The 13,895-nt window shown below is 39.5% G+C and overlaps 1 protein-coding gene across 10 annotated transcripts in view; it reads left to right on the forward strand.

Moving 5' to 3' along the window:
* BCAS3 (BCAS3 microtubule associated cell migration factor) overlaps window positions 1–13,895 on the forward strand; it is a 295,160-nt gene that overhangs the window by 95,638 nt on the left and 185,627 nt on the right. For 8 of the 10 annotated variants that reach the window (XR_004419938.1, XM_033078230.2, XM_033078232.2 and 5 more), the window contains exons 17-20: window positions 5,122–5,166; window positions 10,788–10,912; window positions 11,472–11,637; window positions 12,750–12,850. Coding sequence is in view for 9 of the 10 variants with exons in the window: in XM_033078230.2 (XP_032934121.1) it covers window positions 5,122–5,166; window positions 10,788–10,912; window positions 11,472–11,637; window positions 12,750–12,850 (437 nt within the window). In the remaining variant the exon portion in view is untranslated. The remainder of the gene's footprint in view (window positions 1–5,121; window positions 5,167–10,787; window positions 10,913–11,471; window positions 11,638–12,749; window positions 12,851–13,895) is intronic. The other 2 variants (XM_033078231.2, XM_033078233.2) reach the window with 1 other exon arrangement.

A 13,895-nucleotide genomic window follows, 5' to 3' on the forward strand; every position in this document is an offset into this window, starting at 1 on the left:
ATGTGGGCTCCCAGAACTGGAACAGACATTTAGAACCAGGTGGGACATGGCAGAGAAAGAAATTAAAAATTCACCTGAAGGCTGCCAGGGGAGGTAGGCTATAGCAACAGTGAGGGGAAGGATTTGGAAAAGCTTGGTTTACAGTTATAATTATTGCAATATTCATTGCAAAGCTTTCCTTAATGCTGTGTGATACCAGAAAACATTTCTAAAATTATTGCAATTGTAATAAGTCTGCAGTATTTTATTCAATGTTTTATTCTTTAACATCTAAAACATATTCAGAGAGTTCATATTTGTAGTTTTCCAGTAAATTATACTGTTCACAAACTGTCTCTGTTCCATTTTATGTAATTTTTAAAACTAATTAAATTTAAAATGCTCAGTGAGGCTTATGTAAGGGGGAAAACAACAGTCATGGGAAATACCCTGCTGTGTAAATAGAGTTTTCATGAATGAGGATCATAATTTTCAGCACAGCCCACGTAGCCTTGTAACGCTAAGCCGAGAGCTTCCTTCATTTGTTCTGCATCCAAAATATTTGATGAAAGTACACAAAATTAACATGAAAAGCTGTTATTTATAAAGCAGGGATTTAAGAGGAATGCCTAGGATCCAAGAAGCCTGGCATGCCTAAAATGACCAAATTGAGACAGCAGCCTTAACTTAAACCTCCAGGGGGCAAAGCGTGTGTTTAACATATTTAACATCTGCCCTCATATTTCTGCAAACACATAGCACTGGAAGTCTGTGCAGTGTAAGATTTCGACAGGACAGGGACCATCTGCCTCGCTGGGAGAAGTGTAGGAGGCATGTATTACTGCAAATGGCAAAAGACAGATGTATTTACACCTACATGGTCAGCACCTCTAAGCACTGCTCCGAGGAAACAAGGCTCTTCCTCGGGAGCAGCTGCTGAACCTTGCATTGTGCAGCGATCAGAAAAGGAGCATCACCCAGCTCCTACAGCCACTGCCCTCAAAGATTCCTTTCTGCTTGTGACTTTGGAAGAATTAAAAATTTAATCTGTTGCTGCACATTTAAGCAAGGCTCAAATACCGTATAATTAGAGGGCTGGATTTGTCCATTTTATTTTCTCTTAACATCAGCTGCTTTAATATAAATCTTCATGAAATCTTGTAGATTATATTAACCAAAAAATCAAGCTGGGGTTTGTTCTGCTAGTATCCAAGACAGCAAAATATTTTCCAGGTACTGAAAGGACTGATCAGTGCTCTTAATATCATGTGTCTGGAGCAGAGCTGCAAAGCATGTCATGTTGCCTGACAGGTGGAATGGCAGTAAATTTTTTAAAAGTGTTCCCTGTAGCCCTATGGGAATGAAAGATGGAGTCTGGAATTGTGTCATGACCGTGCTGTTCATCACAGATGCATTTTTTCCCCCCTGCAAACATGTAGATTTTGGAACATGTTCTGATCAGTCACTGCTCTGAATGCAAGTTCCATTGTCAGCATGAAGTATCTTGGAGCATCCCCTCTGCTTTCCATCTCTGTCCTTCCCTTCTTCCCTGCCCTCTGCTTCTTCCTTTGCTTTTTCAAGTCTCCCACTGTAATTTCTGCACCTTCATCAAGCACTTAATTTTTGTCCCTACATTTTGTCATCCCATTGACTGGCTTTCCTGTAGTTTGTGCTGTCAGCACATTCAGGCTTTCCCAGAGGGGCTCTAACACTAATGAGTAAGGAAGCTTCTGATGTTTTAAAGATTAGGGGGGATGCAGGACAGCACAAGAGCAGGATTTAATAAATCTTTCTATATCCATGCCTCAGTTTCCCTCTCAATTTTTTGATAGTAATGCTGAGTTCCTTGTCAAGGCTGGTGAATGGGTTAATTCATTGCTCATTTACAAAGAGCTTATAGATCAGAAAGGGGAAGAGCTGTATGATCCATCTCATTGTCTACAAAAGGCAGTGAATCAGAACATTCTAGAGTTCAGCTTTGTGCCCCACAGTGACTCCATGAGTGTTCCCTGGCTTTGTGGAATGAGCTGTAGTGAGTTTCCAGTGGGGACATGGATGAGCTGCAATGAGAAGGAGGGAAAGAAAAGATAAAATAATTGCCCCACAAGAAAAACTATTGTCAAAGTTGGCTCCTGTGACAGCAGCATTTGTTTTAACTTCCTCAAGGGGCAGGGTCATTATATTTGTATCATACTTCACTCCCCAGTTCATCCTTGCTGGAGTGAGCTGCAGGATGGAACCTGCATTAGCTGAGTCTTGTCAAAACACAGAAATCCAGAGTGCCTTGCAGGAAAGGCCTAAAACTTGCTTTTTTCCAGCCAGGAGATTTAGATAGTGTATTTTTAAACATGAAACTCTATCCCTTCTTCATCCCATCCCTCATTCCACCCTCAGTGAGGAAGGGGGAAGTAGGTGAAGTGATGCAATTTTATCATTTTAATTTTCTATGCACAGAAAGTCACTGAGATATCTTGGGTTTGTTTCATCTCAGGGAGCTGCATTTATCCCAGAGTCAGCTACTGCAGCAAGCAAAAATAAGGGATGCAACATCACCACATTATGGTACAATTAATTAGGAAAAAATCACTGAAAAAGTAGAGGAAAAAAAGGTAGAGCTAAAGAATTCAGCACAGCTGTCTGCAGCCAGACATTCTCTTTCTGGCACATTTCTCAGACATATTTAATATCACTTTTAGTTCTTATAATACATTTTAGTAGCAAAGCAACTGCTGTAATGATTTGTAACTGATACAATATACAATTATTTGCACTAAAGTTTGCTCAGTTGGCACTGTTTTATTAAACATAACAACACCAAACCAATTTATTTCCGTTTTCAATTTGCTAAAACTCAGAATCAGGCAAGAAACTGAAAATTGTGTCAGAACTTTGAATGGTAAATCAGCTTCATTCCATGATTTCCTTTGGAATTTCTGCCTGGCTCTGGGAAGGGGAACCTGGGTGAGTTTTTGCCTTGGCACTGCTCTCTTGCTGTCACCCAGTGCAGCCATCTGGTGCTGTCTCTTCAAGGTTGGGTTATCCTGTAATTTGTGGATTCTTTCTCTCTCCCAATTAGCATTCCATCCATATTATGTGAAGGAAATAGTGGAAAACAATTGCTTATATAAATACCATAGGAGAAAAATGGTCATCTTTAAAGAAATCAGGTCTTTTGAACAGAAAGGAGCTACTAAGTTGGTTTTCTCACACATAAAGCATTTTAATAAGACTCTGCTGTAGTCTTTGGAAGTGTAATTACATTTTCCTCGTGATACAAAATTTTCTATCCAAAACCAACTGAACAAAACCTTCAGTTGAAGCCCACCTGGGCCAATTTGTAATTAAAATAAAGGGAATTTGTTAATTTGCAAGTATAATCAGATCAATATAGCAGTTGTGGAAGAAGAAAAAGCTGGTGTTGTCTTTTGTAATGTTCAATGGGCTCAGCTAAGTGTTATTTGCCTTGAAGAAAGAGCAACTGAGGCAGAGAGGAAGAAGAAAAAAATAGTGTCCAAAACATCCATGATCATAATTTAGAAATTGAATTCTAAGCTCCCAGGCAGATCCCACCACTCTCCAATGACTCTTCAGATTTACACTCGATACATTCTAGGTTTTAAATTATGTTGGCTTTGGGTTATGCAGGAGATTTAGCTTTTAATTAAATATTTAAGCAGTGCAATAGTGCTGGATTCATCTTCTAGACTGGCCTTTGAGTCAGGGACTGGATGTGCTGACTTCATAGGAGCTCATTCAGTTCAGACAATTTAATTGGGTTTTAGCACTGTTCAAAGATGATGTATTAGGTCTAGAAGGGTGGTTGGTTTTGCCAAATGAGCTCTGTCCCCAAAAATGTTAACCAATTTATTAAACTCAAAAATATAAAGGCCAGCCCCTTATATGGAAGTAAAAAAAAATTTTTTTGGCCTATAGTACTAATTAAAAACAGTTTTTTTTTCTGTAATATTCTATTCTTTATTGGGTTTTTGCATCTTTGCATGTTGAAGAACATATGTCTTAGGTTTGTACCTTCACCTGAATGTTTTTTGAGAGGATCCCTTCATTCATTGATGGTGTGCTCATGTCAGATTTAGTTGACTGAATTCTTTTTTATCAGGCTGGTATCCTTTTAATTGTGTTGATCTATGGCTGAGTGCTTTATACATCCTTCAGTGCTGGACCTTTTCTGGTAATTCATTGTCTGAAATTATTTCACCTGTTTCAACTACCCAGAACTTATGGCTGAGTCAGAGTATGAAAAGAAAACAGAACCATTGGCATTTACAAAATTAATTATTTAGGATGATGTTACATCCCAAGTGAGACCCAAAGAAACCTTGAGCATGTGAGATTTGCCTTCCTCTAAATTTGCCTCCTTTTGCTAATTTTCAGATTTTATGCAAATGTCACTGTGGCAATGTCTTTTTAAAGGGAGATAGTAATTGAAAATTCCCTCAGATTAACGGGTTAAAAACTCTCCACTGTGAAAAATACTTGAACAAAACATGAAATCAAATCATGGTGTAAATTGTTGGGTGGCCAGAAGCACTCAGCTTTAGATCTGGTGGTTTGAGCATCAAATACATTTGAAGACAGTTAGGCCTCTCTTTCCTGCATCTGTGCAAGCTTTTGATGGGGGGAAGAAGATTTCTGGGTCAAGTTGAATTTCATGGGGTGTTTCTGTCCTAGCACAAGGCTGAGTAATTGTCCCTAGAAGGTTCTGGTTGCACCTGTTGGTTTTATTTGCCCCCCTGTCAGTAATTTGTGAAACTGCCCCACTCAGCCCCTCCGTGTTCCATGGAAAACCCCCACCTATGGCTGATCTGGATGCTGATTCCCTTTTCCTGTCAGTTCTGACTCCAGCTGTGGCAGCAGGCTGGATCTGTGCCTAACCCCAGCTCTAACTGAGCCCAGCTTGCACCGATGTCCCTCCCCTGTGTCCCCGCATGCGGAGCCCTCCCGGCAGCTCCCGGCTCTGGGGCTGTGCCCTGGGCACTGCTGCTCCCCTGGCAGGGCACCAGCAAGGGGTTAACAACCACTCTGTTCACTTTCTGCAGAAATCTTAACAGCATGATGTACAGTGTACTTGTTGGGAATTGAGTTCTCATCTAATTTCTGTGCATTTTTCCCCTTTCCATGAAGACCTTACCTGTTTGGAGCAGGATGTTTTTCCATAAAAGCTCCTTGGTGAGTTCCCAGTTCAAACCCAGCATGCCTATACTCCATTTGCTGTCCTTGCTGAAAATAACTCTTGTGCTTAGACTTTTAAATTTTGGATTAATTTTTTGGTTTTATTTGTTTACCTGCATGGCTGATCCATAGGTTTCCACCCACATAATTTCACTTTTAAACTATGGATGCGTGTTCACCATCAAGCATTGCAAGGAATTGAATTCACTTTTTTTTTTTTCCTTTTTTTTTTTTTACCTTTGAGAGTGCATTTAATTTTTAAGTAGCAGGGAAGTTGAAAAAATAAATTATTTCTAAGTGGGCAGAAATGATTGCAATGTCTTTCCAAACAAGCCTCTCTCTTTTTTTTCTATATTGCTTCCTTTATTATTGTAGCACTAAGTTGCTTACAGACAGAAAACATCGATGATGACCTCTGAAAAATAAGCCAGATTAGCAGTGAGTAGGCAGTAAAGTACTGCAGTGAGAGGTGAAGCAGTAAAATGGGCACTGAAAAAAAAAAAAGAAAAGCTGATTACTCTGGAGAAAAAAATCACAGAATGGTCTGGGGTGAAAGGGACTTTCAAGATCATCTCGTTCCAACATGGGAAACAGTTCTGTTAAAATTGGGACATTTGAAATAAAAGGGGGTTTCATTTTAATGTGAAAAGATGCAGCATGTTATAAGAATACAGGCAAGAGAAAAAGCGAATTTTAATAAGTTTTTTGATGTTGGAGTTTGGTTCAATATTTGGGCAGTGCTTTGTAACAGGAGGGGGCTTAGATGTTGGAAGTTTTGAATAATAAGAGTGGAAGAAGTAGGAACACCTTAGAAAATTAAAAAACTTCCAGCAAGGAGCTTACTGGGGCTTGGGTTTTTGGTGTTTTCCTGTGGGTTTGGGATTTTCTCTTTGTTTTTAATTTAGCTGAAGATATCTATTAACTGTGGCCACCAGTGGCTGTTAGAATATTGGTAGATGGCTCTGGGGTTTGCTCTAGAAGTTGGCACCACATGTATCACCCTTAATGTCTCTATCAAAACATTCTCTTCAGGAAAAGAACTTGTTAGGAGCTTTGTAGGACACAGAATAGGGAAGGGAAGGGAAGGGAAAAGGAAGGAAGGAAAGGAAGGAAGGAAAGGAAAGGAAAGGAAGGAAAGGAAGGAAAGGAGGGAAGGAAACTTTGCTTTCTTTGTGGAGAATCTCTAATTCCTGAAGTAGCTCCCTAAGAACCATTTCTAAATGCAGTTTTGGTGCACCAAATAGCTTTGCCTGCTGGTGATGTCAGAAGTGCCAAGGCTCTGCAAGAAGAGTTTTGGCAGTGGATTTCTGAGCAGGGGCTGTGTGGGTCACCCCTGCACGAAGCAGGAGACGTCTTCAACCAGAAATGGTTTTAGATTGAAGTAAGATTAAAAGGCTGAGATTAAAGAGGGGAATATATGAAATAGGCTCCAAAATTGTTGCCTGTCTTTCACAAGACTCTTTTTGTGGTTTGTTTAATGCCAGTGCTAGCTCAAAAATATGGTCCTTACTCATCTACAGAGAAATTAGGATAAAAAACACACTTTGGGTGGGGGAAGAAATCATGTTGTTTCCATTAAGGTCTTAATGAGACCTAAAATTCTGTAAACAAAATGGATGTTGATTTGACAGCTAAGTGCCTGGTGAATAAAGGATCCACTGCTTTTCGTGCTTTTGCTTGCTTTATTCATGATCTGACAACTGGAAACATCTTTGGTTTTGTGTTTTAGGCACAATGATAAATGAATTAAAATTTCTGGACTTTGAGACAGATTTTTTTTTGTAATTTTATGTGTAATTGCAAATTTCATGCAGTATTTTTCTCCTGATACTTTTGTTGCTGCTTATGTAGTCAAGATAAAACTTATTCCATCAGCAGTCATGGATGTTTCCATTTCAGTGGGTTTAGTGTGGAATAAGTGCTTTTGTTTTTATCAATCTCATATATTTGGAGCCTATTTGCTTGCAATATAAAACCAAAGCAATTTTCAATCTTTGCAGACTGGTACTATTTGATTGAAAATATTTGAATATATAATGCAGCTCCTTCATATCACATACATGCAATTTATTTATTGTCACTTGTTTGACAATGGATTTAAAGATAATTTAAGAGCCAGAAGAATTTTGTGGGACATAAAGCTCCATCATGAACTGTGCAGCCACTGGTTTTAAAAATATTTTAAAACTATTAATTCTTACTAGTAAAATAATAATAATGAAAATGTAAACTAGTTAAAATATTGCAACTATTTAGTATTTTTACAAAGAGCTTTAGCACAGATTATGGCAGAGTTTGATGTGTTACAAAGTCAACAAGTGGGAGCTCTGAATGGTTTCAGTGGGTCTTAATCTGCTTTTACTGTCTTGGCAACATGAAAGAACTTGCATGCTGAGCTCAGTCTCTTCATTGCTTTTCAAACTCTGACAAAGTGATGTCTTCATTTTTTTCTTTAGTTTCCTCCCATCTCCTTCTGTGCCATGCCAGTATCTGCATCTCAGTGCTTCTGCATTTAAAGTAGAAATAATCCTCCAAAATTGGGTTAGAACATTTAATAGTAATACAAATTTCCCCAAATACATTCTGTTCCTGATACAGATTTCTGTACAGATCTGATTGGGGTAAAACTACTGCTGTATCTCACTGAATTCGAGCTGTGGTTGCACAGTGGACTAGATTCAGAGAGGAAAAAGTAAATTGTCTTTTCATCCTCCTGATGTCTTAAACAAAATATTGTTGTTCCCAACGTTTGGGAGAAATGAAGAGTGAAATGATAATGGGGAATGTTTTGGTCCTGTTTGCTTCACTGTCTTGGTTTTAGCTTTGAGTCCCAAAAATGTTCTGAATTTCTTCCTGCATCCCTTGTCAGGAAAACTATGGTACAATCTTTTGGAAGTTACTATATTATGAAGATTCTTTTAAAGTAACTGTTTTGTAAAAGTGAGGCCAAATGTGCCTAAATTTCAGCTCTTGGAATAATTTATGAAGTGCTGACAAGCCAAGAGCAAGGAAAGAGCAGGAGTTCATAGCAGAAACAAGTCATTCACCACCTACCTTCAACATTATTGTTTAGTTATCATTTATAAAGCTGAGAGGGTGTTTGCATCTGCACAATAATGAGGATTTATAGTTTCCAAGCTGTTAAAATATCACAATGACATGTGAAGATATTTTTCTAATGGCATTACTGTTACTGAAAATAACTGGGCTTTGGAGGTTTGCTGAAGGAATGAAATTTGAGTTGGAATGTATTGATGAAAACTCAGGAATCGAGTAAAATGATGGTCAAATGAAAGATTCCTCAGCTACAAGAGGCTTCAGAATAGACTTGTTGACATCTCAGCAGTATTCTCAGAAATCTGTCCAAACCAATAAGATGCACAAATCTTTTTTGTTTGTTTGCTTGTCTTTGTTTGCTAGCAGGGCTGAGTTTAACCACATGAGTAATCGTGTTTTACAAGGTCTGCTCTTTCTGGCTACAAAACATCATCCTCGAAGGGAAAAGCTTCTGGCACTGAAACCAACACTTAAGTGCTTGCCTTGAAAGAAGAACATCCTAAAGACAAGATGTAAATAGAACTGAGCTCAGGCCATTTCCTCTAAGGCTGTTCATAATTGTATTTGCTTGAACACAGGTCTGGGGACTCAGAGTGTGGAGAGCTCTGGAAAAATGTGTTGAGTCCCAAGTTCACTTCTGCTTCAAGGCTTGAAGGCAGTTCTGTCTCTGTAGAACTTAACTCCAGTTTGTAGCTGAGAATAGCATTTGCTTCCAATTTATTTTTTTTTTACATTTTACTTTATTAACCTTGAAAACTCCTTTTAATAATCTCAGACTGTGTTGAGTAAAAATTGAGATTATTAAGAATATTAGGACAGTATAGAAAGATCCTTTTGTGAACAGGAAGTGAATATGGCAGAGTCATACCTGTGCTCCTGGTTTGCTGTATAGTGGTTGATGGGTGACTGTCCTGAACAATATTCTGTATCAAACCCAATCATTTATTAATTGAAGTAAGCAACAAGACTCTAATTCACTGATACATTTACTTTTTCATTTCTGAAGGAATATGAGTAAGGAAAATGAGAACTAAAATAATTCTCAATATACAATTTGGCTAAAAATACTCTTTCTGTGACATGATTATTTCAAAGTGAAAGAAATCTATTCTGATTTTTTTCTGAGTATAGAAACTTCTTAGTTAACACAGTCTCAGTTGAAATATTCTAGTATAGAAACATGATGTGCCACTGCAAGCAAGGGAGTACATTTATAGTCAGGACCTTTTTGGAACACAGATTTCTGACCCAGTCATCTGTAGCTGTAGGTTTAACAGTTGGATATTAAGTGCTTTGTGGTGGTTCAATACCAGAGTTACTGACTATAAATTCCAACTGCTCTTTTGGGACATTCCAGCTTCTCCCACATGTACAAGAGCTCCAGCTCTGATCCAAGTCTGGAAGTTTGTCTGAATCTTTGCATGGGCTCGGTCAGTGTGATGGAATTCCTTTGGACAGAGCTTTTTTGTTTGAATTTCTAACTGATACATGTGACCACATGTATGATCTGTTAGTATTAATTAAATATCATAATAACTATACAGTGTTTTTATTGATTTCTGCTGTTTAAAAATATTCTTCTGGTGCTGAATTCCATTGTAAGACTTGCACTCCTTTGTTTGCACATACACCTCTGCACACACACTTCTCAGAACTGAGATTGTTCTGTAAAAACCAGGTTAATGGGATGGTCTGAAATTGTGTGGAAGAAGAAATTAGTAGAAGAAGAATGGAAAGGAGGGATGGGTAGGAAGAGAAGGGAGTAGTGAAATGGAATAGAGAGAAAAATATAAAAGAATTCAGTTAAAAGGACTAGACCAAGGGGAGCATGAAGAAAGAAGAATCCTGTGTAGGTTTGTCAAAGAGCTTTTCTCTTAAGGAAATGGTGAAATCCTGATTTGATGAATTGAGGCATGGGCAGTGCTCTGCCCATAGTTTTGAGTTTCTGAGAGCAGAATGTCAGGTACCTGCAGGTCCCTGGGAGGAGAAACACCTTGGGATGTCTCAATAAACATCCTCAGCCCCTGGATGTGCTGCATGCACACTGTGGGCTCAGGGCACAGTGTCTCAGCCTGCTTTTCCATGACAGAATTGCTGATGTGTTCTAACAGTGGCTCATGAGTGTGTGCATCACTCCCTGTCCCCTCTGCATGTCCTCCCCTCCACCCTTTGTCACTCATTTCCCCTGGTTATTCCTGACTTCCTTTGGAAAAGACACCTGGAATGGCTGACCCAGAATCTGTATTTTCATTCCCAAAGGATTTAGGATTTCTTTGTATTTACTTCAGAAGTTGTTTCTATTGAATGCAAATGTTCAGTATTGGGTCTTTTAAACAATTCAGTTCTCCATTATGAGCCAGTATTGTTCTTCAAGTGAAAGAGTTCAGTATTCCAGGGGAATTTGGGACCTGATATTGGGAAAAACTGAGCATCTGTAAATCCTGCTCAGCTTTATGGGAACTGCAGATATTCCCCATTTCTGAAGTCATTCTGTTAAACAAGGGACATCTTAATTTTTTGAGAACTAACGTGTGTAATTTTATTTTGTTCTTTCTTTAAAGCAAATCCAAACCAGCTCCACAGATTTCACCCAGTAAGTCTGTGGGAGGGGAGTTCTGTGTTGCTGCAGTCTTTGGAGCTTCAAGGTCATGGTTTGCAAACAATTCCGGTCTCAAAAGAGAAAAAGGTTGGTACCTCACAGAAATAGGACTTGCATTTAAACTTCAATTCTTATTTTGTGACAGCTTCTAAGCAATTTGTGGATTTTGTTCCTTAAGCTCAGTGGTAATTCAGAATTTCAGGAACATTGCTTGGGGTGCTTTTGGTAAAATGTATAATAAATTTTAATTAGTGAAATGAATAATTGATTTATTATGATAGAGTGACACAAACCCAACTCTGATAGGTCAGTCCAGAGGTCCTGTGTGAGGTGCCACTGAAAAAAGTGTGAGATAAAGATGATACACCTTTGCTAAAGCAAATGTGCAAGGTATGTTTGGAAATGTGTCATCACCTGAACACACCTTGGTGAGAAACTTCTCTTGTGTGAGATATTCATACCATTGTGTAAAAATTGTGCTTTGTAGAGTTTTCTCTTTGTCTCTCCAGCCCTTCTGCTACTTTTAAGTCACATTTTTAGCCGCAGGCAAGAGACTCAAAAGACCAGAGACTCTGCTATTCCTGCAAAAGCTTTTTCAGTTCCTGCTGTGCTGTTGCAATAAGCTTTTCTCTCTTTTTGCCCCCAGATCAGTCCAAGCAGTTTGTGGTGGAGTCCCTGTACATCATCAGCTGCTACGGGAGCCTGGTGGAGCACGTGCTGGAGCCGCGGCCGCTCAGCACCGCGCCCAAGATCAGCGACGACACCCCCCTGGAGATGGTCACCTGCCCCAGGGCCAGCTGGACTTTGGTTAGGTACCTCATTCCTCTTCTCTCCCTTCCTTTCAGCCACAAAATGCTTGTGATGTTTCTTTTTGAATGAGCTGCATGGTGATTGTCACTCCTAAAGTTTTCTGTTGAAGGAGAGAAATTCAAGCCTTGCTTTCCATAAAGTTCTGTCACTGTTCATGTGCCTCAGTGGGAGCTAAGCTTTTAAATCTTTCTCTACACGTGGAGCTAGACATGAACATGTCTCTGAGTCAATAGAGATCCTTATTAATTGGTGATTTTAAATGATCAGGTTGTAATTTTCTTTTTATATAAGGACTAGAAACGATTATTTTGGTAGTGTTGAAGTACAGAATTCTGCTGTGAGACATGAGCAAGATTCCCAAGATGAAGCATTGTGAGTTTTCCTGTGAGCAGCTGAGGGTACCATTTCTAAAGACAGTAGAAGAAATTATTCCTGACATGTGGAAGAAAGTAAAGAAAAATTGATGAGAAAGTGTTGTCAGTGCTTTTGACGTTTTAAAATATTTTTCTATCGATTTTTCTTGGCTCCTACATTCCTTAGTGCTGCTTATGGCTGGACTGGAGTGATCAATACTTGATTTACCAAGCTATTTAGGAGTGGCCCACCCTAATTAAAATTACAACACAGACTTAGGGACCATTATTGTTGAAATGAGTAGGTTGTAATGGAATTGAAAATTCTAATTGGATCAATAATCCATAACTTTACACAGCTTTATTTTCACAGTAAGTGCTCAATGACTTCACAGGATGGAAGCAGTGGTAGTTAACAGAACAAAAAAGTTCCCCAGTTTCTCCTGTGTGTTTATATAACGTCAGCATGACATACAATGGTCCTAAACATATTTACCAGCTTAATCTAAACCTCCTTCCTGGGTTTTTTTTTACGCAATCCCTGCTGCAGTCAACAACCAAGTATTGTCTTTGCCTCACAATCTGCACGATTTGGCCCTGCTGCTCCACTGCCTGTGGTGGATTGCAGTGTTTGAACAAGCTAATTTAAATAATTACAAACATTTTGTGAGCTTGTATAGATAATTGCATGTGATGACAGAAACACTGATTTACATTCTCTGTATTAGCTTAAATATTAATAGTCTTGTGTTTTACCTCAGAACTCCTCAGTGGAATGAACTCCAACCACCATTTAATGCAAACCATCCACTGCTCCTGGCTGCAGATGCTGTGCAGTACTACCAGTATCTTCTGGCTGGCTGTGAGTAGCTGACAACTTCTTGTCTTGTCTCATGTGCACATTTTTAAGCAGAAGGTGATTTTCTGAGCTGATTTTTCAGCCAATTTCAGTGTATGTTCAACCCCAGAGTAGGGTTGTGTGTGGTAGTAAGGATGGAGCAGGGAATACAGTGTTGGGATTTTTGCCATGAATCAGAGTTGGTGGGGCTGTGGGAGTGCTTGGCTGGCTTGAGAGTCACCCACCAGATCCCATGAAATCTTCAGGGTTTCCTCACCTCATTCCTTCTCCTGCTTTTCTGCCATTTCCTCCTGTGAATTCCATACCCAGTGACAAATGAGTGCATCTGCATTTCCCTCTCCCTGGGAACTCCTGGTTGCTGGGTTGCTTCCAGCCAGTCTCAGGCAGCTGCTTCCCTCAGGAGCCTTGGCACTGCTGCCAGGGATGCCTGCCCACCTGCCTTGGCCTGTGTCTGCCCCAGCCACATCATTCCCAGAGAGCCAAGATTTCATGGCATGGCATGCTCAGAAGCATTCATACACCTCTAGCTGTATATATATGGTGTACCTATATTACATAAATACACAACCCCACACATTTTTATAATGGTTCTGTGAAAAAATGAATATTTCCCTTTTATCTGACAATTTAAAAGAGAGAAGAATACCGACAGTGAGGAGCAAGTTTCTGTTCTGTCTAGAATCAAAGTGATGCAGCAGTTGAAGTCTCACAAGGGAGCAGCTCCTGGCATCTGTTGAGGTTCTCCTGGGGAAACCAGAGCTGTGCACAGTTGTCAGTGCAGGCAGCATTGTGTGACAGGGACATTTCAGATGCACCAAGTGGCCATGTGGGCCAGGGGCACTTTGGATGGGACTGGTGAAAGGGACACTGGTGCCAGATTGGATCTGCTGCTTCTACCTGTCCATCTGCTGCATCTGAGTGCTATGGAAACCTGCAAAGTTTGAGTCTTCCTTCTTCTGTGCTGCACAGAAAATTGGGATAAGGTTCAAAACATACCAAAGAATATGAAAAAGTAATCAGCAGTGCACAGCACCATTAGATTTGTATT

The sequence above is a fragment of the Catharus ustulatus genome, chromosome 22 (assembly GCF_009819885.2).
Source record: "Catharus ustulatus isolate bCatUst1 chromosome 22, bCatUst1.pri.v2, whole genome shotgun sequence".
In the NCBI taxonomy this organism is placed as follows: Eukaryota; Metazoa; Chordata; class Aves; order Passeriformes; family Turdidae; genus Catharus; species Catharus ustulatus.